At 43.9% G+C, this 24,325-nt stretch overlaps 2 protein-coding genes across 10 annotated transcripts in view; both read left to right on the top strand.

Moving 5' to 3' along the window:
* The first annotated feature begins 427 nt into the window (after nt 1-427).
* LOC138113747 (torsin-1A-interacting protein 1-like) lies at nt 428-11,694 on the top strand. Its single transcript, XM_069022445.1, has 6 exons — nt 428-825; nt 1,071-1,139; nt 4,513-4,614; nt 5,453-5,512; nt 8,017-8,076; nt 9,132-11,694. Exons 1-6 carry the CDS (start codon nt 456-458, stop codon nt 9,923-9,925), a joined length of 1,455 nt encoding a protein of 484 aa, XP_068878546.1. The 5' UTR covers nt 428-455; the 3' UTR covers nt 9,926-11,694.
* Nucleotides 11,695-14,013: 2,319 nt separating this feature from the next.
* Nucleotides 14,014-24,325, top strand: part of CEP350 (centrosomal protein 350) — a 73,023-nt gene continuing 62,711 nt past the window's right edge. For 5 of the 9 annotated variants that reach the window (XM_069022442.1, XM_069022443.1, XM_069022441.1 and 2 more), the window contains exon 1: nt 16,395-16,482. The gene's annotated coding sequence lies outside the window, so the exon portion shown is untranslated. Of the gene's footprint in view, nt 14,255-16,213; nt 16,302-16,394; nt 16,483-17,660; nt 17,919-17,944; nt 18,080-24,325 lie in introns of those variants that run through there. The other 4 variants (XM_069022437.1, XM_069022436.1, XM_069022439.1 and 1 more) reach the window with 4 other exon arrangements.

Raw genomic sequence — 24,325 nt, 5'->3', positions numbered from 1 at the left:
GTAAAATGCCTAGTGAGTTATTCTACATCTGATTAACCAAAATGATTCCTACACTAAGGAACAAAGTAGTGCAACGTTATCAGCGCCAGAGGATCTCACGTTCCTCAAAGTACCTCCGAGTTTCCTCTCTGCTATTCAGTTGCTATTTGCGCTTATTTTACGGGTTTTTCTGCCTCCGAGAAATGCAAAACTGGCGTTGTTCCGCCACGATCGGGTTGCACGTAGAAAATAACCAGGTGGGGAGCGGAGGCGCCGGGCCCGCGCTGCCCTCGGGGGCCGCCCCCGCGGGGCCCCGCCGGGCTGGGGGGCCGCGGCCGTCCCGCATTTTTCTCACTGGGGGGCAGCAGCCGCGGGGCCGCCGGACGGGCGTTCCCGGGCTGCTCCCGCCGGGCCCGATCCCGATCGCGACCCGGGGCCCGGTGCGGGCCCGCGGGCGGCACCGGCGCGGCGGGGCCATGGCGGAGCGGCCGTGGTACCACGTGACGCCGCGGCGGCCGCTCCGCGCGCGGGCGGAAGCGGCGGGCGCGGGTCCCGCCCCGCGGGAAGTGAGGCCCGCGGAGCCGCCCCCGCGGGAAGCCGGCAGCTGCGGGCCCGGGCAGGCGGCGGTGGGCAGACGGGGCAGGGGGCGAGGCAGGGGACGCGGCCGGGGCCGGCGGCGCGGCGCGGCAGCGGGCGGGATGGTGGGAGGCGGTGACGACGAGGCGGCTCCGCCGGACGGCCCCGGGCTGAAGCGGCGGCGGAAGAGCCCCCGGCTGGCGGCGGCGGCGCGGCCGGACGAGCCCGGGGACGAGGTGGACGGCGCGGCCCAGCGCGGCGCGCTGCGGGGTGAGCGGCGCGGGCGGGCGCAGCGGCGCGCGGTGGATCCTGTGGTTGAGGGCGCGGCGGCGCGGCGCGAAGTGGGGCGGGCGGGCGGGCGCCGTGGCGTTCCCTCGGGGGCGTCGGGACGGGGCCGCGCAGCTGGAAGCGGCGGGGTCCCGGTGGGGCTGGTGCTCCTGCGAGGCTCTCTGGCCGGGGCCCGGTGGGCTTGAGCTGAGCTGCCGGCTGTGCCCCTCACCCGTTTCTCGTTTCAGGGGACGAGCATCACTTTGGGACCCCGGACTCCCTGACGCGACCCCCTATAAAGGCGTACAGATCGCCAGGTAGGCTTCAGCTCCCGCAGGTCACAGTCCGCGCCGCTGGCCACGGGGCTGAAATAACCCAGACTCGGGGAAATGGCGTTTATTGGGTTCTGGCTCCTTGGCAGGTGTTCCCGTGGCGCTGGCACGCAGGTGAGGAGATCCCGCGGTGGCTCTTACCCCATGCACGCGGGATGGAAGGAGAAGCAGTCCTCTAAAGGATCGGTGCATGCCGAGCACGCTGAAGCCCTTAGGGGGCCGTTTTTCCTAATGCATCACTTGGAGCAGTATTTTATCACAGCGTTCGGATTTTACTAACACTGCTTGGTTTTAAAAGGCGGGATTTAAATAAGGCATCCTGAGCTGCAGAAATCAATCCCTCAATGGCTGTGCTCCTTACAGGGAGCAGCATTGCTTATGAGGAAGTGCATAACTGGGGCTTGTCCTTCCTTTGAAACACCAGGCTTGCTCCTGGCCTCTGGGCTGGACAAGCTGCTGTGTTAGCACTGTGTAGCACCTACTTGTTGCTTTAATTGATGAAACCTGTGTCTTTCTCAAAACTATAGAAACATCCCAGCTCAGTGTAACAGTCATGGGGCTTTAGCCTGTCCTTGCACCAGGAAACTGTGAATATCTTGTACTTCCTTCCCCTTTACTCTGTTTTGGAGCTGTATGTTACCAGTGTGTGGCAGTGCTCAGGGATGAGTTGGGCTATTCTCCATTCCCCCCTGTGTTCTTGTCACCAAGAACTGTCTGCCTGTATTCTGCTCCAGAAGCAGAATTTCCAGGAGGCACGGAAAAAATCTTATCTTGAGGAAGGAAGAGCAAGGTTATAAGTATTTTAGGAAAACACAGAGGTTTGTCTGTGAAAAAAGCAGTGGCAAGCTCTTGCTCCCACAGGGTGGCTGACAGGGTATAATAGGCTTAGTGTTTTAAACGTGGCTGTGCTGCTTCAGGAGGTACTGCTGAGGGCTGGGTTTTTAATTAGATAGCTCTAAAAATGAAGCTCTTCTCCCCACGCCACCCTCCCCAGCTCTTAACAGCTGTATTGGATTATAGTCACAACAGGTGTAAAAGTATGATAACAGACTCTAATTGTTTATATAGAAGCAGAGGAGTAGTTTCCCCCCTCACAGTCCCCCCCCATCTGTAGATGTGCAGTATTGTGCTTTTCCTGCAGAGTTTAGGGGATGGCCTGTGAGGCAGGGGAATAAGCAGGGTGGGTTGTTATGGGGGCATAATTGTCCTGCTTCCCTGAGAACAGAATGGAAGCAAAACCACACCTTGGGAAACTGGTTTCTGGCTTCTGCTAAGAGGTTTTAAATACAGGTTAGGCAACTTGTCTGGGGAGCTGAGAAGCTTTAAGAAGAATTTGGAAGAGTTTTAAGAGCCTAAGAACCAGTGCGTTGAATCAGGCAGCTTCTGGATCAGTGAGCTGAAGATACATGGTAGCAATCTCCATGGAAGTTGTCTTTTATAGACCTTTCCTTTCTTCAACTTCTAACTCTTTAAGTAGTGGTTGATGCCAAGAAGGGGAGAGGAGTTAAGAGTAGGGACTGCCTGAGTAGCCCTCTTTAGACTCAAAGATCCTTTTGGTTTTCTGGTCACAATTACTAGGGAGATTTCCCTTGTAAAACCTTGGTACATAATGAAATATTATGGATATGTGGTTTGGCATTCCTGAAAATTAAGTAATTTGGTGAGTATCCTTGTTCTGAGCTTTGTGGGAAATCAGTCACTTAACAGTTTTTTAAGATGGATCTAAAACATAGGGGCCCATTCAGTGTGTGCAGATACTTCACTGTTGCACCTGTGACTTATCATAGTTTAAAACTTACAGCTTTTTTCCTGTTTTTTGTGGTTTGGGTGGGTTCAGTGGTTTTGTTTTCCTCCTTTGTATGTTTGACATACACTGGCGTGCTGGAACTGCCAGAACAGGTTAGAAAAAGGCTGTTTTCTTTGTTGAAGTAAAATCCCTAAACACTAGGTGGCAAGCTGTGCATTGCCCTTGGCATATGGTAAAAGAGCTACAGAAACACATTAAACCCCAGGAGAACCCTGGGCTGTGTAAAGAGTAAAAGGGCCCAGAGTGAATGTTAGAAAAAAATTTACCAATTGTATTCTTTGCTTTGCTGTTTGCTTTGCTGATGCTTGATAGCTGTGCCATGATCTCTGTCCCCCAGCTGTTCTACAGCTTTTTATTCTATACCTGAGCTTTTTCTTATTGATGTCTTAGGTTTTAACTTTCATATTTTTCAGATTCTGTAGTGCCTGGTGTGTAACTCTGAAGTTTCTTGTAGCCTTTTAACTTCTGCTCTCTCATGCTAGGTAGACGTAACAAAGCCTCTCCAGGCCTGCTCTCCAAGGACACTCAGACTGTCCTAGGCCCAAGAAATATAAACCAAAAACCTCTAAGGGGGGGGGGGGGGGGCAAGCTTGGGGAAACTACATCATTAACTGAAGCTTTAATTGGAGAATTAACCCTGATATGCAAATGAACCAAACTTATAAAAGTGCAAAGAACTCGTGACCTGGGGTCCATCTTGGGTCCATTTTGAGAGTAGCCTCTGGCTCCCCAGGGGTACCTTTGAAGGCCTTTCAAATAAACACCCACCTTTATTCCCTTATTCTTGTCTAGTCTCTGTTTTTAGGTTGCCTCTCTAGGCATCGTTATCAGCCCCTTATTCTGGGATTGCACTTTATCCTTTCCTGTGTTTGGCTTCCCAGCCCTGACCTTTGCTCTGTGACCTCTGATACTCTACAGGGCTTTGTTCTTTCTAGTTAGTTACATTAACTAAGCTGGGTTTCACAGCTGAACAACTCTGTAATTTGGCAAACCTGCTGAAAAATGTTGGTTTAGATTCTTCCCAGCTACCTGAGGGGTGAAATTAGGTTGTCGTTCTCTCTGTTAGGAGAGAACGAGACCTAGCTAAAGGATGGCTTGGACTACATTAAAAGGGGACTTATTTTCTGTATTTGCTTCTGTCTCTTTTCCCCTTTGCCCAATGCTGCATAAGACAGCACAATTGTTGTTTGTAAGTTGAGTGCCCCAAGCTGTGGGAAAAACTCTCTGTACTCCCATGGTGTGTATTTGCTGGTTTACACTGAATCCCCTTAGTGTAAGCAATTTCTCAGCTCCTAGAATTCATGTTTTTAAGCCAAGAACTCCTAAAAATTTATTTTTTTAAAGAAGTGTGTGGTGGTGCAGACAGCTATATTTCTAGTGAACTCAAATGTACCATAACCGTTTCAAGTCTTAGTTGGCTTTTGTTGCACTTGGGAGTTCACAACTTGAAAGATCACTGATTTAGATCATGGATGTTCTGAAACTGCATCTTGGTCCTTCAGATTTATGATGTTGTCAATCCTCTCTTTGTTCTTTTTTTGCTCTTGACAGGTGGTACTACAATTCACTGTGAAGAGAATCCAGTAAAGGAAAATGCAAAGGCTTATGACAGTAACAAAACTGAGAAACCAAACATTTGTACGCTGTTAAAAGGTAACACCTTTTATCAGTACTTTTTCCATGGTGTAACAAATGATTGCTTAAATGTACTAAAATGACAACCATTCAGTTCTGTTAGAAAAGGGGGAATTTTTGAGCTGAAATCTGAATGGATGAAAAAGGGTTTTTTTTAAAAAAAAATAAATTTTCAGTGTGTACTCCTGCCTAAGTAAAACTGATTGTAGTATGATGTTCATCTGCTTGGGTGTAAAACCTTAAGGTTCAAGAAAATGCAGATTCCAACTTTGATAAACACCCAACTGTGTGGTTTTTGAAAAGCAAAACAAAAAGAAGAGTAATATCATACCTGCCTCAAAAAACTGATGAGAGTGGATCTTTAATTGCCTCAGGCAAAGAAAACTAAAACTGTTCTTTTTCCAAAAAGGTGAGTTATCTTTGACTTTAGCAGGGGGAAGCTGACTACACCAAGTGATTTCAAAGTGAGGGAGCACTTTGCTCGTTGCTCAGAGATTTTTCTCGATGTGTGTTACAGAAGCAATGGGGAGGTTCAGTGAGGAAAAAATGCGATCATTTTTAGCCACAGAAAGTAGTTATGTGTCTTTTCAAAATAAGACAGAAGAATGATTTATCATATTGGCAAAAGCAGGGTGAAGGGCCAAATTAAGCCCTTTCTAATAGATAACAGTAACTTTCTCCAGCTCAGAGGGGTCCAAGAGGCTGTTTGTATGCTTGGTTTGTCAGCACAGCATATCTTCCTGCCCTAATAAGCTTTGAGGATTTCATAGAAAGAGCTAAAAACATGTATGGCTGGTCTGTCTTATTCTGACCTCTGATGTGGTAACTGAGTTCTTCATTTGTGCTTTGGTTTCAGAAATAAAGGCTGACTTCCTTGAGAAAAATCAAGGGTGCTACTCAACTTCTACACCACTGAGTAAGTAAAACAAGAGAACCCAGTCTTTCTCCGTCATTAGATGAAAAGGACAGAATTATTTTCCTTTCCTCTGCTTCTGGTTTCTCTTGTGCCCTGGGACCCTGGGAAGATGGACAGACACTCAGGAGGCAGATTCAGATATAAGCTGGAGAAGGCAGCACACTCCAGTCAGAGCCTTTCTGTGAGGTTATTCAACTTGCTGACCCCAGAAAATGCTCCACTTTCTCTTTTATTTTTCGTTTTGGAGTTGGCTCATGGGACAGTAAGTGCAGAGCATGGCGTAGAGGCATTGTGGGGGTGAGCTGAGGAAGGGAATAAAACCTTCACCTTCTGGTGGCAGTGAAGGTTAGTTTGTACACAAACCTTCCCTTTTGTCCTTTCCCTGAGAAGTGGTGGCTTGCTATGATTGAGTTAGTTGTTCTGTACTCCTGCAAAGGAGCAGCATTTTCTTTGCTGGCAAAATCCAGTCTGCTCATCTCATGACCAGCTCCCAGTGTTTCAGACTTTTTGGTTGTTTTTGTGGGTTTGCTGGGGTTTTTTGTTTTGCTTCCCCCCCCCCCCCCCCCCCCCGTTGGAAGAATACTTGAAAGAAGAAGAAAAAAAAATATTCCGACTTCTTAGTAATATCTGGGTGCTTGTTTCTGTCCTCAACAGGTATGGGTATAGATAAACAAAGTTTTGTAAATCAGATTTCAGTCTGAAGAACCTGCAGGGGTTGTTTGCGTTTTTGTTTTGTTTTGGTTTTTAAACCATGGTGCCTTCAGGAAGAGAAGCTCGTCTTGTGGTAGCTGTACATCTGTGAAGTGCCTTTGAAAAATGAATCCCTGTGCAGGGACTTCTCTCTAGTCTGGTACTTTTACTTGTCTGTGCCACTCCAGGTGCTGCAGGAGTGATTAGTTGGGTGAAGAACTTTGGAAGATCACTTCAAACACTGAAATCTTTAAGGTGCAGAAGTTACACTTTTTGAGTTAAGCAAGACATGATTTACTTGGCCTTTGTGCACATTGTGTTGTAAATAAGGCATGATTCTTAGGCAGAGTAAGATCTGGTTTTAGGCTGTTTATTGAATTTTTTTTTCCTTTAGTGTATGAGTTACAGCTATCACCTAAATATGAAACCTAATCTGTGCAAACAGAGCTGCATTGTGAAGTATTACAGAATCGAGGTGATTTTTGAGCTGTTAACACTTAGAAGATTGAGATAAGCTTAGCCAGTGACAAGCTCCATGGCTGTGCCCTTTTGGGGTGGGGGGTTGAAATTACAGAATAGGGCAGTTCATTAAGCCAGTTAAGCCCCAGCTTAAACCAGAGCTGCTTTTAGCACCTTCTGCGATTACATTCATACAGAAACAAGGTTATAGAGTTTATTTCAGTGTCTTTAAATAACTACTGCAGGGTATGTTTGTTCAATTTATTCTCAATAGTGCCATTGACAGTGCCCTGATTTGGTTATATATTATTAAAGAGCCTTCAGCTTTGAACCAGTTGCTGTAGTTCACAAGGAGCCAGAAATTCTCCTGTCTTTTTAATTAACTGGCTAAATGCAGAAAACATGCTGACCAAAAATTGCACAGTATATATTCATACTGGTCTCTTGGGAAAGTTGTTCATAACACTTTATGGATAATGCCTCTTGTACTTTGCTGTCTGAGCCCATTTGAATAAATAGACAAAAAGTATATTTTGAAGTTGAAAGCTTGCATTTTGCTTTAAAAGCATAATTCATCCCAAGAAACTGACTGCTGATGAAGCAGACCTCCAACCCAAGCTACACGGAGAGGGAAGATAAAGCTATGCATTTAACATATTGCTTTGGTTTTGCTACTTATATCTTGCATTATGTTGTTTTTCTAGTGTGTCCATTAATTCAGTTTCCATTTTTTATGTCTCTCAAATTCTTGAGCAAAATCAGGAAACTTAATTGGGACATGGGATCCTTGTGCAGAAAAGAACAGGTCGTTAAATCTCTTCCATTCTGTCGCCTTGTACTTCAAATTGAGTATTATTTGCATAATCCTTCAAGAGTTGAAAATCTTTGGGGGTGATTTGTGGTGGAGTGGGGACTTGCGCGTCCTATGCGAGATTGTCAGGATGGCTTGGGAACTGGCATTTGTCAAATAGCAGAGATGGAGAGTTGCTCTTACAGCTGAGTGAGACTTCTCAGGCTGGTGGTGGTGGTGAATTTCCCTTGTTCAAGATTAATCTGTGGAGCAGAGGGGGCGAGTGATGTGGAAAAGAACCGAAACCCCTGTACGTGACACAGCCCCACCTGGGATGAGGTGACAGCCTCACCTTTGCTCCAGCTTAGCAGGACTGTGTTTGCTTCAGCAAGGTGCTTTGTTACCCTTCCTGTAAGCTTCCTGGAATTTTGTATGTAAAAGCATAACTAAGAACAGCTTTTTGTTGAAAATGATGCAGTTTGGTGATTCCAACTCCGTGCTGGAAGATTGGTTGTAATTGTTGGCTTAGTGTTTTTCTCATGTTCCTTTCTTAATCTCTTAACAGGCGGAAGTAAATTTCAGAATCAGTCTAGTAAAGAGAAGCAGTCACAGCCTTTGGCCAAAAGTAAGACTTCTGCTTTCACTTCTGTTTCATGCTTCTGTAACATTTAACCATTTTCATGCCTTTCCAAGTATTACAGTTCTGGGGAGCTGGTGTTAACGCTGAGGGTCCTTGCCAGGACAGATGATTTGCTTGTTAGGACATGTCATCAGCATGAAGGAGGGAAGGGTGTTGTATAATGAGTAACATTTTCACCTGAATGTAAGGTCTTTCATCTGTAATGTTTACAAAATCAAAACGGAGGCAGGGCTAGTGGTGGTGTTATTTAACCATTGTTGTGTTGCTGTCCTGATAAAAGGGTATAAAAAGATAGCAAAAGGAATGCAGTTCATCCTGTTTCCAGGAAGATTGGTGTATTTTGTCACTCATTTTACTGGGAACAGAATCGAGCCTTTTGCTTGTAGTATGTGAAACAAGTGTTCATTTAACTGTTCAAATACGAAACCAAATCAGAATACCTGGTATTTGATGTGCACTGTTTGCTGTGTGTACTCTTTGTGAAGCTCACTATCCAAAGGCCACAACGTTTTCTGATAGTGTTGACCACCAGTGTTTGAGATGCAAATACTGCTGCAGGAACTATTTTTACCCTTACGGGAATAGGAAAGAGAAATAACAAAAACCTTTCTGGTGCAGCCAGGTTTTCTATAGGACATTTTCTGCAGAGCATAAATGTAGGAAAACCTATGACCTTTTTCAGAACCATTTTAAGCTTGTGGTTTAGATTTTATTAAATTGAATTGAATATTGATGAACTTTAAGAGCTCCTTTTTAAGAAGAAGGTCTAATTTAGTCAATCTGGGAATATGTAAAAATGTTCTTTTTTGTAAATGTTGTCACTTCACAAAATTGCTTAAGAAGTTCAAAACTGTGTTCGGGTTTGTTTTGTGTTTTGTTTGGGTTTTTTTAACTAGATCATCTTTTCTATGCTCTTCAACTACTGTACCACTGTTGAGAATGGGATGATTTCAGAGTTTCCTCTTATTTTCCTTTCACTTGTTGACTTCTGATGCCTTTTAAAACGTTGTTTTCTTCTTGTTTGCTCCCTCTCTCCATAGATGATGGTGAATCGCAGAATGGATTTCACAAGATGTGGACTTTGTTCCTGGTTCTGTTAATTAGTGTCTCATTGCTTTATGTCCTGTGGAGTGGATTTCGAGGTGGAACCTCCTCAAGTAGAGATGCTGAAATTCTGCAAGAGTTTCGGGCCCGGATGAAGAAACTAAAAGATACTTACCAAAGTCAGGACCCCAACCTGTGGAGAAGAGCCCATGTGTTCCTTGAGAAACATCTGAACGCTTCCCATGTGCATCTGGAGCCGGCTATCTTGCTGCTCACAGCTGGCCGGGAAGCTGAGACGGCCCTGAGGTGCCTGAGTAATGAGATTGCCGACGCGTTTGCCTCCTCCCAGAATGCCACTACGATCAGGATCAACGGCGTGGACAAGGCTGTACTGGACAGTGACATGGTCAAGCTGCAGGTGGACACGGCGCTCAGCTCCGCCTTCAGAGAAGGCAAGAAGGTGGCAGTGGTGCATCGCTTCGAGTCACTGCCTGCAGGCTCCACCTTGATCTTTTACAAGTACTGTGACCATGAAAACGCAGCGTTTAAGGACGTGGCCCTTCTGCTGACAGTTCTCCTGGATGAGCAGTCGCTGAGGAAGAGCTCCACCTTTCAAGAAGTGGAGGAGAAAGTCCGGGATTTCCTCTGGGAAAAGTTCACTGGTTCAGATGTTCCTAGTTCTTATAATGGCATGGACACAGATAAGCTGAGTGGACTGTGGAGCCGGATATCTCATCTTGTGTTGCCTGTTTGGCCTGAAAAGGACCTCCCTCTGGAGGGATGCACATAAAAGTTGCTAGAGAGCACTTGGGAAAGGAGGAGGATGCAAAATGTGTGTTGCAAGGCAGAACAGGGAGGAACTTAGTGTGGCTGCTGAGCTCAGGCAGCAGCAAACCAGTCCTTTCTGTGCAGAGACTTTCCACCAACTGGCAGGGTTGTTTCTGCCAAAGCAACTGGGACTTCTCTAAGTCAACTACAGAGTGTAACTTGCTGGTTGTTGGTAAATTGCATTCAGTGATGCATTCAGCCTTGGTGTCCTGGGGCTGGATGCTGCTGTGCATCACTGCAGAGTCGCTCATCTGCCTCTGAACCTGTCTTGATGCACTGTTGGCTTTGCTGTGAGGATCCTTCTCTGGTGGTGCATAAAGCTGGTAGCACATCTGACAAGGTAGCAAGAATGTAAAAAACATCACCTTCATCTGCCAGAATTGCTTACTTTTCTTCTAACATAGGAAATAAACTGAAAATGATGATTAAGTGATGTGAGTCTAAGCACAAGCTTTTTCCTGATCCATTAGATCACAACATAGATGCAGCTATCTCTGGCCACTTGTAGAAGTGGCAAAATTGCTTGAAAGATCTGTGACTTGTAGAGAACCTTCCAGCAAGCATTCCTTCCTTAAATGAGCCTGCCCCAAACAGTTCTGGAGAGAGAGGAAAGCTGAGGTACAAAGGTTGCTTAAAGGCAGTAGTGCTAGTGTCAGTAAAATAATTCCACAGTACCTCTTTGCCTGCCCCCTTGCAGGAGGTCTCTAGTCCTTTTCAAAGTTTTGCCAGTCTTAAAATTTGGATGGAAATGATAAAATGTCAGCCCTGTGTACATACTATCTCCTTTCCAAACTAAACTTTAGGAAGACATAGGTTATTTCTCATTTTACTAAGATAATTATTTTTGCATTGAGAGAATCTATTTATTTGTGGTACCTTATATCTTAAAAAAATAACTTTTCTTCTTGTATCTGTGTATAACCTGCTGCTTGCTGTATAAATTTCTAGCAAAGAACAGATTTGCAAAGCATGCTTTTAAAATGCTTTTTAGTCTCTCATGTCAAAATTCCTCACACCAGATTAAAAACAAGTACCTGTTTCTATTGTTAAGTACTTTGTGTAAATAAATAAAGAGGATAACAGCACTTCCATTTCATTGCTGATACTTCATGCTCTGAGCTATTGGTCCATGTACATTTGGTTTTATTGTGTATGAGGGGGAATGTGTGAAGATGCTCTCAAATTAATGTTTTCTTATAACAGCTGAGAGATTGGGCCCATCCTTCATTCACAAGCCCCCTGAGCTGTCCTGTTGCAAAAAAAAAAAAAAATCCTTTTCAACCAGGAAAACCTGTTGAGGAGCTGGAGCTTCTGGCTTCTTTGTGCAAGGCAAGGTTGGGGGTACGAAGTGGAATCAACCAAAATCCCCTGAAGCATATAAAAGAGCAGAGTTTGAGACACAGAGCTGTGGTCACTTAAACCAGAGGTGGATTTGTTCTAACTATTGAGAGCTGGCAATGGATAATGCTTCCTCTTTTAATACGCAGAAGTAAAAACAGTAAGAAGACATGGAAGTGCTGTTGTTCTGGATGTTCAATAGCTCAGGAAGGAAAAGATGGCATTTATACTTTGAACATTTCACTGGACAAATGTTTTTTATTAAAAAAAAACAACTGTGACTTATTTTCAAATGTGTCCTCATAGCATATTTGTTTGTACATTATGTAAACTATTTTAGTAATGATTCAAAATAAATGTACTTGTTTGTTTTATAAAGCTGTTTTAAGACTTGCCATTGAATTTTAAGTGGTCAGACTTTTTTTTTCCCCCCATGTTTAAATTGCTCATTTCACCTTTGACCAACTACAGACACCTAAAATATAACCTTTGGCAAAACTTAGAATTTTTAAGAAACTTGAGTGGAGTGGTAGACACTGTGATGCAGATACATGTATTTCATAATGTGAGGGCTTTTGCCTAACAGGGAATGTTTCAGGAAATGGCTGTGAATTGTTTTTTTACTTGGTGTTCTTGTATTAATTCCCCAGTTCTGATTTCAGCTGGAACTAATGATAAGATATGGTTCACTTGTTTCATTAGCCCGATACAAGAGTCAGCAGCTGACAAAAGGGATGACTTCATTCTTGTTCCACTCCTAGCTGCATGTTCTGTACCTTTGGTGTTGCAAACGAGTGCACTGTGAACTGACTGGAGGGACAGTCTTACTGAAAAGTAACTTAAAAGTTATCAGAACTGGCCACCACAAAAAAAAAAAAAAAGACAAAGTTGTGACATAAAGACAGGAGATTCCATGCCCATACAAATAAAACATATTTAATACAGGTTATTTTCTGTTCCTAAAACGTCTCTTCCTTACAGGTATTACAGAGCTATATTCCTGGTTCAAGAGAAAATAGGATGGTGTCTGGAAATAATGTTGTGCTAGCCAAAGGAAAATCAGTTTTTTTGTTGTTGTGAACTATGGGGAAAACCTATAAAAGTGTATTTCCAAATATATTGTGCTGCTTAGTCTGAAAAAAAATGAAAAACAAGGTAGTACAGTCAGTTGCCCTTTCCATAGGAAAGGCTCGGGATTAGAAGACTTCTGCTCTTGAAGCAGCAGGTCCTTTTATAGCTGTTGTGGCTTTGTCCTTAAAAGGCTTTCATTAAATATCCACAGGTACTTAATGCAGATCTCATTAAGCAACTCCTACTCAGCCAGAGGTGAAGAGTAGTGTCTGTGTTCCTCACAGGCAGCTGATTACTATCCTCCTTGTATAATTATTTCATTGCCTGGGGCAAATGGAGCCATTTGATGTTTTCCAAACTGTAAAATAGTTTGGCTCCTTCTAGAGCAATCTCAGTTGTGAAGTTGAAGTGTCCCTGACTGTCAGCAGATCAGGAAATTAGTCTGTGACAGTACAAATGTGGGTTTACAGAGCAAGGACACTAGAGCTGCCTTGGGCCGAGAAAGGGACATTTCTTGTTCTGTGGCCTTTAGCAAAAAAAACTTTGGGTAGAATGTGATCTTTTGAGGGGCTGAACCAGCTACACCCCAAGTTGCAGACAAGAGTTCCAGCACTCTGGAAATGGTCAAAGTGCTCCTTGGGTTGTGAGCAGACAGAGCTGCAGCTGCTGAGAGCCCCTTGCAGGTGGAAGGGCAAGCGTGGCCCCTCTTCTGCTGCTCCTGCTGTCACTGTGGGCACCTGCAGGACGGAAATGCCTTATTGCCTTCAGCAGGGGATGTCGTGAAGGGGACCCAGAACAAAGCACTGCCCATCTGTTGTTACCTCGTCTCTCACGCCCTGCTCTGAGTCATGCTGTGCTGTGCTGAGTTTGGAGCGTACTAAGCAGGTTTGGAAACAGGAATTAATTTTTTCCCCCATTTTTTCCCATCAACAAAAAAACCAACTTTCTGCAAATCAAAAAAAAAAAAAAAAAAAGAAACCAAAGCAAAACAACAAACCCGAAAAACCAAAAAAAGCCAACAAAAAGTTGTGGTTTTCATATCCTTGTTTTTGAAAATTATATCTGTTTTGAATGAAAAGTCCAGCTCAAACTGAGTGCAAAAGGTAAGGTGAGAGCTCTGTGTTAAGGTAGGCATAAAAGTATTTGCTGTACAGAACACAGCTACATGCACAATCTGCAGTGCAATTGCCAGCGTGCTGTATTTAGGAAGAAGAATCTGGTTTTGGAGGGCTGTAATGATGCATGAACAACTTGCCAGATTCTGTGTTAGGACCCTGTGGTACAGTTGGAAAACTGTGGGAAGAAATCCAAAGTGATGCCTTTATTTTATAAGAGAAGAATTTTTCATGCATTGTTTCTGCTGTTGGATGAACTGCAAAGTTGTAGGAGGAGTACAGAGAAGAGAGGGGGGTGTCCTGGAGTCCTCACAGCTGTCCTGTGTCCTGTTTTATTGTCAGCTCCTGACAGTTGGATTTATAATTGTATGCCTGGAAAATCTCATTCCATGTCCAACAGGTGGAAGCACCCTTCCCCAAATTCCTCCATGGCTCTTGGGAGCCATGTCAATCAGGGAAAGGGGGGAGGGAATCTGGGGGCTCTTGGCTGCAGTAGCCAGCTGCCTCTTTCTAATTTTAGAAGGGGTGTGCAAGAACAGTGTGGAGTGGAAAACTTTCCAAACCTCTCTCTTAAAGCTGCAATAACCACGGTAGTGAAAGATGAGAATGTGGCTCTTAACTTTTAACTTACTGTGTGTCTCCATCCACCACCTCCAGTGCTGGGGCAGTGCTCGCTGCTGCTCCCTCGGTTGCTCTGCCCTCCAGGGAGCTCATCCAGCTGGAGTGTGTTCAACTCCTCCTGTTCTCTCAGCTGTGGCTCTTTGCAGGTAAACGGCTTCTTTATTTCTAATCACTGAGAATTTCACAAGATAACTGCATTTTGCACAAGAACGCCTTTCTCTTTTTCTTTCTCTTCTTGTGTAAGATGTTTGCCCATCAGAGCTTTCCACTCACTGTAAGGGAATCTTTGAAAGTGTAATCTAAAGTGTTACAATTAGGTTCCACTGGCAGACACAGAGAATAAATAGAAGCAAAACCAGAATACAAACACCGCCTTTTAATTTTATTTGACTGACTGAAACCAAATGATTTCCATGTTTGAGAAAATCCTAATGTGATGCCTAGTTTGTCTGGAGATGGGAAGGAGGAGCGTGAAACTAGACTAACTGCTTCCAAGCAGAAAAGAGAAACTATGTTTAAAAGCATAATTAAAGAGGCAGTGCATTACGAAAGTGCTGAATAATTTAAATAGGCTGCCAGTCCAGCATTATTAAGCAGTAAATTTAAGCAAACACTATGTGATGATGGGGAATGTAACAATTTCATATGCCCTAGTCTGCAATCAGGGCTCCCATACATTGCAGTAATATTGTTTTCATTGACTGATATTGCCATTATTATTATTACTTACACTCTCCTGCATTTGGGAGCAGCAAGTTGTTCTTTGAGGACTCAGGAGGGAATTTGGCACTACTTACCACTTTTTCCCATTGGAGCTGTGCTTGTCTTTCCATGTTCATGCATTTTTTTCGCTCACCTGGCAAAACAATATAATTTCCAAAGGTTTAACCACTGACATCTCGAGCTTGCCTCTTCTTTCAAAGGAGGTATGCTTATGCAGGAAAATGTACTCTGTAATTAGTTTGTGTATGTAAAAGACCCAAATTAAGGCTAAATGAGTATCCTGTAATTGTGACGTGATTGAGTTCTGCATTGCCTAAACCTCATCGCTGTAATCTCTCAGTGTTTAGGGTGTTTTCCTATGATGTTCCCACACTGGAATAACTTACATGCAAATCGCTGACCATTTACCAGAGGAGAGGCTATGTAAAAATAGTTTAATCCGTTTTAGTGACGTTAAAAAAAAAAAAAAAAAAAGTAGCTCCAGTAGTTACCGTGATGCCTTGGTGTTTGGGGTAGATAACTCTCCACCCCACGCTCCCCCAAGAAATTTGGCACTGAACAATCACACTAATGACTGAAAACCAGACTGGGGAAGTTGTAGACAGGCCCTAAAGGGAACATTCCCAAAATAACTGTAGGAAGAAATTATTTTTTCCTATTCTAATAACTTTCCTTCTTCAGTGGGAATAATTTTGCCATAGCTGGATAATATCTTAGACCTATTTTTGAAACGTGGGTGGTTTTAATGCATCTTCGGGGTGGAATCTATGCCTTAGAAGTCAGTATACTAACAAATTCTTCCGTGTCTGTAATGAGTGTTAAAAGTGAAATGAAGCCCGTGGTACTCCGTCATGTCTCTGAAGTTCTGCAAATGTTGATTTAAATTTAAATTTGGCAGAGTGTAATTGGAGACGCTTTCATTTGCAAAAAAAAAAAAAAAAAAAAAAAAGTAATTATTTTTCTAAAGGTGACTTAGCTATGAACACAAATGACTAAAAAGCGGTGCCCTAGTTTCGGCTGGAGCCGCTTCAGCAATGCCAACATCAGCGCTGCGTTTAATTAGCATTGCCAACTCCTGGGTTTACAACAACACCCAGGGCTCTGCATAGAAAACGCGAGGGGACCTACCCGGCAGGTCAAGCCTGTTGAACTGTGAGGGGAAAAATAAAAGCTTCGAGGGAAATATTGGCGAACGAGGCTCCCCGAGGCTGAGGGAGGGCAGGGCGGCCGCGCCGCACACAACATGGCGGCCGGGGCTCAGGGCCCGGCGGGACGGCGCCATGCTGGGAAGGTCGGCGGCCGGCCGGTTCTCGCGAGAGTTCCCGGTGCGCCGCCGCCGCCGCCGCTCCGTGTCAGTTGCGGGCCGGTAATGGCGGCGCTGAGGGGCCGCTGAGGGGCCGCGCACCGGGCTCGGGCCGCCCTCCGCGGGATGTGCCGCGACCTGCCGCCGGCGCAGCGGGCGTCCACCAGGTGAGGAGGCGGCGGGAGCGGCCCGCGCCGCCGCCCCAGGCCGCGGTCGGCCGGCGGTGCCGCCCCGCCGGGGCGTCGGGCGAGGTGGGGCCGGGGCGGGCCCGGCCCGAGGAGCTGCCGGCTGTCACTTGGCTCGGCCGCTCCGCCCGGCTCCGGCGTCTCCGCGGCATCCGCCTCACCCGTTAAGTCGCTTTCTTTTTCTAGTTTTAATTTGTTTTCCGCTGCTCGTCGTACCTGGGGGTCGCGGATGAAGGGAGAGGGTTGCGGTGTTCCGTTTCGCTGTTGTCTTTTCGCGTTGTGGGGGGGAAACCGCTGACCCCGGGTGTTTCTGCGGAGAAACAGACACAGAGCCCGGGTGGCCCCGCTGCCCTCGGAGCCGCCCCGAGCACCGGGACGGAGCTTTTAAAGTTTAAATGTGCGCTTTGCTCGTGCCCGTGCTGTGCCGGGCGTCCTGCCCCGGCATTGCGGCATCGCTCAGTGTCTGCCCGCTCACAGTCCTCCTGACATCCCCGGGAACGGCTGCCGCGAGCGTTCTCTGACTTCATCGGTGCCATTCGCTGTGCCTGTTTGGAGGCATAAAGGCTTTTATACGAGTATGACTGTGTTGTTTTTTTGGTGTTATTTTTTTTTTCCTGTGGATGCAGTTTTGTGTGGTATATTGCCTGCTGTCGGTGTAGTTTTTGTGGAATAGTTAGGGTGGTCGGGCACTGGAGTAGGTTGCCCAGGGAGGTGGTGGAGTCACCATCCCCGGAGGTGTTGAGGATGTGTCTGAATCTGGCGCTAAACGCTGTGGTTTAGTGGTTTAAGGGATCCAGTTGGTGAATGATTGGACTTGATGATCTTACAGGTCTCTTCAAGCATTGGCGGCTTTCTAATTCTCTGATTGTTTCTGTCTCTGGATATAAGCTCTAGCTCAGCAGCTGAGCATCTCCTGGCGCATTGAGTAAGTTTGCAGGTAGAGGTTTTTCTGTCAAATAGCTTCATTGTGTAGATGAACAATCTGCTTTCTTGAAATGGAAAATTTAACACTTGACTGCTCAGTTCTGGGGGGTTGGAAGGGGTTGCCATCTTAAGCTGCTTCGACTCTTATACTGATTTGAAAACTCAAAGTACGGTGACCAAGTGTTTGTGGGACAAACGTGTGGAGCTGTGCGTGATTCACTGCTTAGCATGTAAGTTCTCAGTGTTCTGTCAGGCTGTCTGCATGGACGGGGTAAGTTTTGCTGTCTCTTTGCTTCAGTTCTGGTTGCTGCAACAGTTTCATTAGGTAATGCTTTTGATAATTAAATGCAACTGAGGGTGTGGCCACGTGAACACTGTAAACTGTCCAAAGCTTCGGTTTCTGAGTGTGACGCTACTTTAAACAGAAGATATCCTGCACCCACTAAACAGAGCAACTTAATTTATGTAGTAATGGCACATTTCTGCAAGGGGCCCAGGGTACCATAGAAATTACGTGCATCCAAAGGAGCGTGGGCAGCAGCTTGAGGGAGGTGATTGTGCCCTTCTGCTCTGCTCTTGTGAGACCTCACCTGGAGTGCTCTTACCGTTCTGGTGTCCCCAGCACTGAATGGACATGGAGCTATTGGAGCAAGCCCAGAGGAGGCCACAAAATCGGTAAGAGAACTGGAGCCACCCCTATTGTGAAGACAGGCTGAGGACATTGGGGCTGTTCAGCCCGGAGCATTGAAGGTTGCGTGGAGACCTCACAGCATGTTCAGTATCTGAAGGGAGCTACAAGGAAACCAGAGAGGGACTCTTCATCAGGAACTGTAGAGGTAGGACAAGAGGGAATGGCTTCAAGCTGAGAGACTGGGTTTAGATTAGGTATTGGGAAGAAATTCTTCCCTGTGAGGGTGGTGAGGCCCTGGCACAGGTTGGTCAGAGCAGCTGTGGCTGCCCCATCCCTGGAAGTGTCCAAGGCCAGGTTGGACAGGGCTTGGAGCAACCTGGGATTGTGGAAGGTGTCCCTGCCCATGGCCAGGAGTTGGAGCTAAATGATCTTTAAAGTACCTTCCAACCCAAACCATTCTAGGATTGTATGTTGCTGATTGGCATGGATCATCTTGTAGGCTGCCTAGGCTGGGTGTGGTGGTGACTGAAAGAAGGTGATTTTACAGCTATAAAACATCTTGTTTGTGTGGGTTTGTTAAACTAAGCTTTGGTGCATAGCTCAGGTTTGCCACAGTAACACTGGGAACACTTTAATGATAAGCCAGTCCCAATGTGGATCATGTCTTTTATGTCTTGAAATAACTTTATTGGTAAATTTGTGTCACCACAGCAAAATCATCCTTTAAATGGATAAAAGTCTGGTATTGGAGTTGCTACATCTGTACTGAAGGTTTTGTTGACTTGGATGTAATGAACTTTGTGTCTCCTTTCACCTGTCTGCCAGAGATACAGGCATTTTTAGCTTTCTGCTAAAAAAGTTAACTTGTATCAAGCAGACTTGTGGAAAAAGTCATTAATGTGTTTAGTCTCATCGACTTTAGAGTGCTCAGATGAGGCTGTAGTCCTATGAAAGTGTTCCCAGTTAGGCGGGTGTTTGAAATCAGGAGTGTCAGTGCACACAGCACTGGATTTATTCCGTGTTACCATCTCTGGGAGGTGAGTGAAGCTGCACAATGTAACGTGAATAGTGTGATGTGCTGCTGCTGCTTCTTTCCTCCCACTTTGACTGTTCTGGCAGCAGCCTGATAAACTGAAAGAAAAGTCACTGTAAAAGAAAAATTATTAATTTTCTGCCAGGTTAGTGATTTGAATTGGCTTGTGATGCAGTCAGGTGAGCATTGCATCTATGACAGAGTGACATGATTGCTAGAGAAGGTAGGGAGGAATACATGCATTCCTTCATCACTGTGGAGCTGCTAAGTCTGCTCAACTCTACTTGGAAAATTTACATCAGAGACCCACCTTTTTATCACTGGAGCAGGACTGTTTAAACTCTGCTACTGATGTACATAAACTAATTCATGCTGTTCAAATCAATAAGAGTGTTAATATGAGATCAGGTGTACTGATGCAATAGTGATAACAGAAGGACTTTGGTAGTTGAGTGCAGAAAAGAAAACTTTCCCAGTGCAGTCAATATATTAGGCATGTGGCTGGATTAGAACAGGAGTGTAAAATTTATCCATAGATGTAAGTGCTTGGAAGATAGATGTGTATCATTGTGCTAATGATATAATAGGCTTTAATGGACTGCTCCATTGAGAATAAAATTACTTGTATGCCTAAGTCTGAAACCTTTGTCAATATACTAGAGAAAGAATAGAGCAAATAAATGAACTAATCAATTATACCAGGTCAATTGAAACTTAGTGAATGCTAACAGAAATTCTGGCTGTGCTTTAGCTTCCTAAGAACACTTCTCACCGATGGCAGAATTTCTCACTAAGATCCATGGCAATGCACCAGGTGAAGTTCTCACACTGAAACAGAAAAACTTTTAAAGGGATGGTGTTATTTAAATATGGGAAAATATCTTACTGCTGCATTTAGCTAGATCAAGAAGAAGTCTTTCAGCAGAGTCCTGGTATCTGCCTCTGTAATGCCTGGTCAGAAACAGAGCTGGAGATCACTGTTCAGCTTGTCATGAGGCTTTTGTGTTTGGGGTTTTTTGACATCTTGTGTTGTTATTGAGACACTTCTTAGATGCTCCTTCTGAATGCAATTCTGAGCAGAGGCATCAAAGGTGAGAAAGTGGCATGTGGAACATTTTCCCTGAAGTTTTCATGCACTTTGAAGGAAAATAGTGATCATTCTGCAGTTGACACAGCTGCAGATGAAGTTGATTCTCTGCCCGAATGTCCATGGTCGTGGTGAGAGGCTGAAAGCTGTTGTCTTTCTCAAAACTGACAGGTCTGGTTCTTGTCCTTGGCTGAGAGAATTGCCTGTAAGTTCTAGGAAGACTCCCTCACAGTGGAGTGTTCCTTGTGACATGAGACAGGACTTGAAGTATTTGAGTGTATTTTGCTGAATGGATTTATTATGGGCCACAAGAGTTGAAATCTTCTAATGTGCGGTTTCTGGTAACTGGAGGTGGAACCAGTGAACAAACGCTTGTTTTGAAGGCTGAGGAAACAAAATGCAGGAGTACCGTGTTGGTCCTAGAAACTGAGGTATTTCCTTTTCTATCATAAATGCTAAGGTCTTTGAAGTCAAAGGAGATACAGAACTTGTGAATGGATAGGCAAACCCTTGTGTGCATCTCCTTAATAAATGGATGCATTCTCTGTGCCTTCGTACTCTGATTTCTTTGCGAACAATGAATCAAGTTACACTAGCTGTCACAACATTCATTTCAATAGATTTCCTCAGAGTACCTCCTGGCACGTGATGCAGCAGACGAAGACATCGAATGCATTTCACTTTCAGTGAAACTACTAGTCTCTTTTTAGGGCCAGTTTTATCTTTTTTATCACTTCTGCATCACTTGTGATGAAGCAGAGACACTTGCAAGTTGCCATGTCTTTTCATGGCAAAAGGATGTGGTAAATGTCCTTTCTCAGCATACAGTTGGAAAGAATCAGATTCAGAAATGTTTCATTTATAGAGAAATCTTCACTATAGTTTGGATGCAAATTTAGTAGCTGACTGGTGCCAGTGATTTAATCATGGAACTCATGAAACATATTTGTATTTTCTACTGGTTTTTTTGACATTTGATGGATGTGTGTTTATGTCATTTATCTTCCTGGTTAACAGCTAGAGGTAGTGACACATGCTTTGAAATTCTTAAATGCTCTTCTATCTGCAAGTGTGTGGTGTATCTTGATTGCTCTTTTTTTGTACTGCCTTAGTATCCCTAAATTTTTTTTTATCTAGCTTAAGACAGATCAAATTTTATTTAATTTCTTTTCCTTTTGAAGCTTTTTTTATTATTCTAATTATTTTCCAAAGTAATAATGATTGGAATGTGAGTTCTTCTGGTATATTTACTTCTTGTATTACAAGACAAAATACTGAATATTATCTAAAATTAGATCATTTAGAGCAGCTAATGTTCATGAGCTCCTTGGGCATTGCTGGTGTTCACTTCCTTTGCATTTCATTTGAAGGCTTATTGTATAAATGAGCATTGGAAGGAGGTGGAGGGAGGACCTGCCTCATTCTGCAGTGTCAGCTGTAGATTCTGGAGATGTGGAAGTTTTTGGACAAACACGTCATGCATTTGTTTGTTGTGCTGGAATTTGTCCTCAGTCCTGAGGAAGGTCAGTACACTGCCTGCATCTGATAGTGTTGAAAGGCAAAGTTTTCTCAAAATGTGCTCTGGCCAAAAAAAGAGTATGTTACTTTTGCATCAAAAAACATTTAAAAAGCCCATATACATAACCAAAACAAGCCTTAGAACAATGTATTATGGTTATTTTTAACTCTCACTTAAACGGGATAGTGCAATATGGTAAGAACTCAGGTTCTGGAAAAATGAATAGATTAACGTTATTTTTATTCCAGACTCAAGCATATCATAATAAATTGTAGTCTGTGGTATTTGAGAAGACATGGAAAGTGTTTCTGGCATCTTTAAGTATAATTTCCATCACTTTCAGTAGACTGGCTCAGCAAAAGAATTTGCTTGACTGGGTCTGACTGTGCCTGTCCACCTGTGTCTGTTACTGCCAGCAATGCAGAGCTTTAGCTGCACAGATGGGAGAATCTTGTAGATTCAAAAGTCATCTTTGTATTTATACATGGAAACTTCAAATGTTTTTGCAAACAGGAAAAACTGTCCTGAAAACTGGTTATTTGTGTCTGTGCCCATTTCCTCCACAGACAAGTCTGCACTGTGTGAGGTGTGGGTGCAGTGGGACACATTGGAGCAGGGTGTATAGACTCCCATGGTGCCCTTGAGCTCCAGTGGTGTCTCCACTGGTAAGAAGAAGGTGAATGGTTCTTGTTTTCCCCAGTCCCACTATTCTCCTCGAGGCAGAGGCAAGAGCAGCTTCACACATTTGCTCCTGGGGAGGAACAGCCAGAACAGGACTGAGACTAACTTGACTGTTCACCAATGTTTCCATCCCTTCTTGTTCTGCTTGCATGGAGGTTGTTGCTTATAGTATGACATAGATAAAACTAATAAAACAAAAGGAACAGGCAAAATTCTTTTAGCTTGTACTAGACCCCCAGTTCACTTTGCTTTACCACATAATCCAATTGACTTTCTGCCTGAATAAGGCAAGAGAGTCCCAGACATAAAGAAAGGAAAATATGGCTTCTTTTATTGGCACTGGTGCCTTATTTTTGCTTAAACTTCATGAGATGTTGTCCTTGTGCGCTGTGTACTCAGTTTGTAGCGAAGTCTGCTATGTGGATAAAACATTTGAGAATATCCCATAGAAGTCAATGTTAACCACTCATTTCATTCCATGCTCTTAGCAAACCTTCATCTTTTCTTTGGTGGTATCCCTTTTGTTTAGTATCCCTTATGTTGTTATAAGAAACAAAGTCTTGAGGAGTACTGTTCCCTGTGCATTCTGTGGTTTTTGTCCATAGCCACTACATGTTAGTGAAAATAGCAGTGGGTAATCTCTTGCTCACATGTCTTCCGTCTCTGAATTGGCACAATTCAGTTTCCTCTCCTGTTTCCTTGTTCCAGTGCCATGACTTCTGAACTTCCTCTTTCCTTTTCTTACCAAGTCTGTGCTTCTAAGAAAAAAATCCTTATTGAGGATACTTGAAAAAACTTCACAATTGGCCAATACACAAGTTTCTTTTCTTCCTTTTTGCTGCTCTCTATGCCAGTTCTTCAAAAGTTCATTGCATTTCTCTCACCTTCCTACCTTTCTTACTCTCTTCGTTTTTATATCATGTTTCTCTCACCATTTTTCTTTTCTTTTTCCCAGTCTTGTTTTTAATCTCTTCATGTTTTTGTATATCTTGGCTAAGCATATTCTACTTTCATATCTCCTGCTCTTTTTAAAATGCTGTGCTCTTAACTATGTTCACTTCTTGTTTTGTTGTCTGTTGTACCTTTCTATGCCATCCTCGGTATGTTTAGTATTAAATGTGTTGGTTTCTCATGTTCCTTTTTTATGTGGCAGTGGTCTTCTCTTTGTTTCCATTTCCTCCTTTCCGGTGCTTTCTCATGCATTTTCTGATCTGTCAGTTCTCTTCAGTGTCTTCTTGTAGGAACAGTGTTTGTAGAAGAGAGTGGTTGTCATGTCCTGTATCCATCCCCACGCCCAGTTTCTTCCAGGAGTTTGGAGTAAATTGTTTCCTTTCGTGTTTCCTCTTAGGTCCTCATCTGTAGCAGTTCTGCTGTGCCTTTTCTTGTGAACCTTTTTTTTTTTTTTGGACATAGGAATAAAGAGTGAGATGGACACTTGGTGTGGGATTGAAATGTCAGAACACAATGGTGTTTGTATCTTAATCACTCACCCAAGGAGAGGCTTGGCAAACCAGCCTTGAATGGACCTGTGTGGGATGTCTGTCTCCCAGTGAGCAATCCAATAACCATGCGATTAGTTCTGTTGATTGTGCAGTCTTTCACCTTTTTTTCCAACAATTTTAATGTTCTCAAAGCCTTATCCAACCTGCAGATAACCTTTTGCCATCAGTGCTATCTCCTCAAAAGTTCTTTAGCATTTCATCTTTTGAGCTCAGTCTCTTTGTTTAAGGTCAGTATTAAACAGAGATGGATCATTTAGTTTAGCAGAACAAGATCTCTTTGAAGCAATCATTTCAGAATGTAGTTTTTATGTTTTTTATCTAAAACTTATTCATGGGACTTAGAGACAACTTCTGTATTGATGTAAAATGTACTTAACAAATAATTTAAATTTCCTTCATATAATTTTTTGTTTAGTATTATTCTCTGATCAATATTCATTTCAGTGTATTTTAGTGTTTAACTGCCCCACTACCCTGCATGCAAGTCCTATAAGCAGACATGGTAACTGTGTCTGGATTTACTTCTTTTTTATTCCCCACCTCTTTCTGTACTTTGGGTAACATTAAAGACTCTTCTCTGTCTGGTTTAACTTCTTGCAGAGGCAGGGTGTTGAATTGTACAAGTACTT

Source organism: Aphelocoma coerulescens, chromosome 8, assembly GCF_041296385.1.
Source record: "Aphelocoma coerulescens isolate FSJ_1873_10779 chromosome 8, UR_Acoe_1.0, whole genome shotgun sequence".
NCBI classification, from domain to species: Eukaryota; Metazoa; Chordata; class Aves; order Passeriformes; family Corvidae; genus Aphelocoma; species Aphelocoma coerulescens.
Note: the sequence above shows the minus strand (reverse complement) of the source record. Positions and strands in the feature narration are given on the sequence as shown.

Bases quoted from the DNA above. Each gene is read 5' to 3' on its own strand.
- LOC138113747 (XM_069022445.1), top strand. From the start codon at position 456: ATGGCGGAGCGGCCGTGGTACCACGTGACGCCGCGGCGGCCGCTCCGC. The intron at 826-1,070 runs GTGAGCGGCGCG...TTCTCGTTTCAG, and splicing joins CCAGCGCGGCGCGCTGCGGG to GGGACGAGCATCACTTTGGG. The intron at 4,615-5,452 runs GTAACACCTTTT...CTTTGGTTTCAG, and splicing joins CATTTGTACGCTGTTAAAAG to AAATAAAGGCTGACTTCCTT.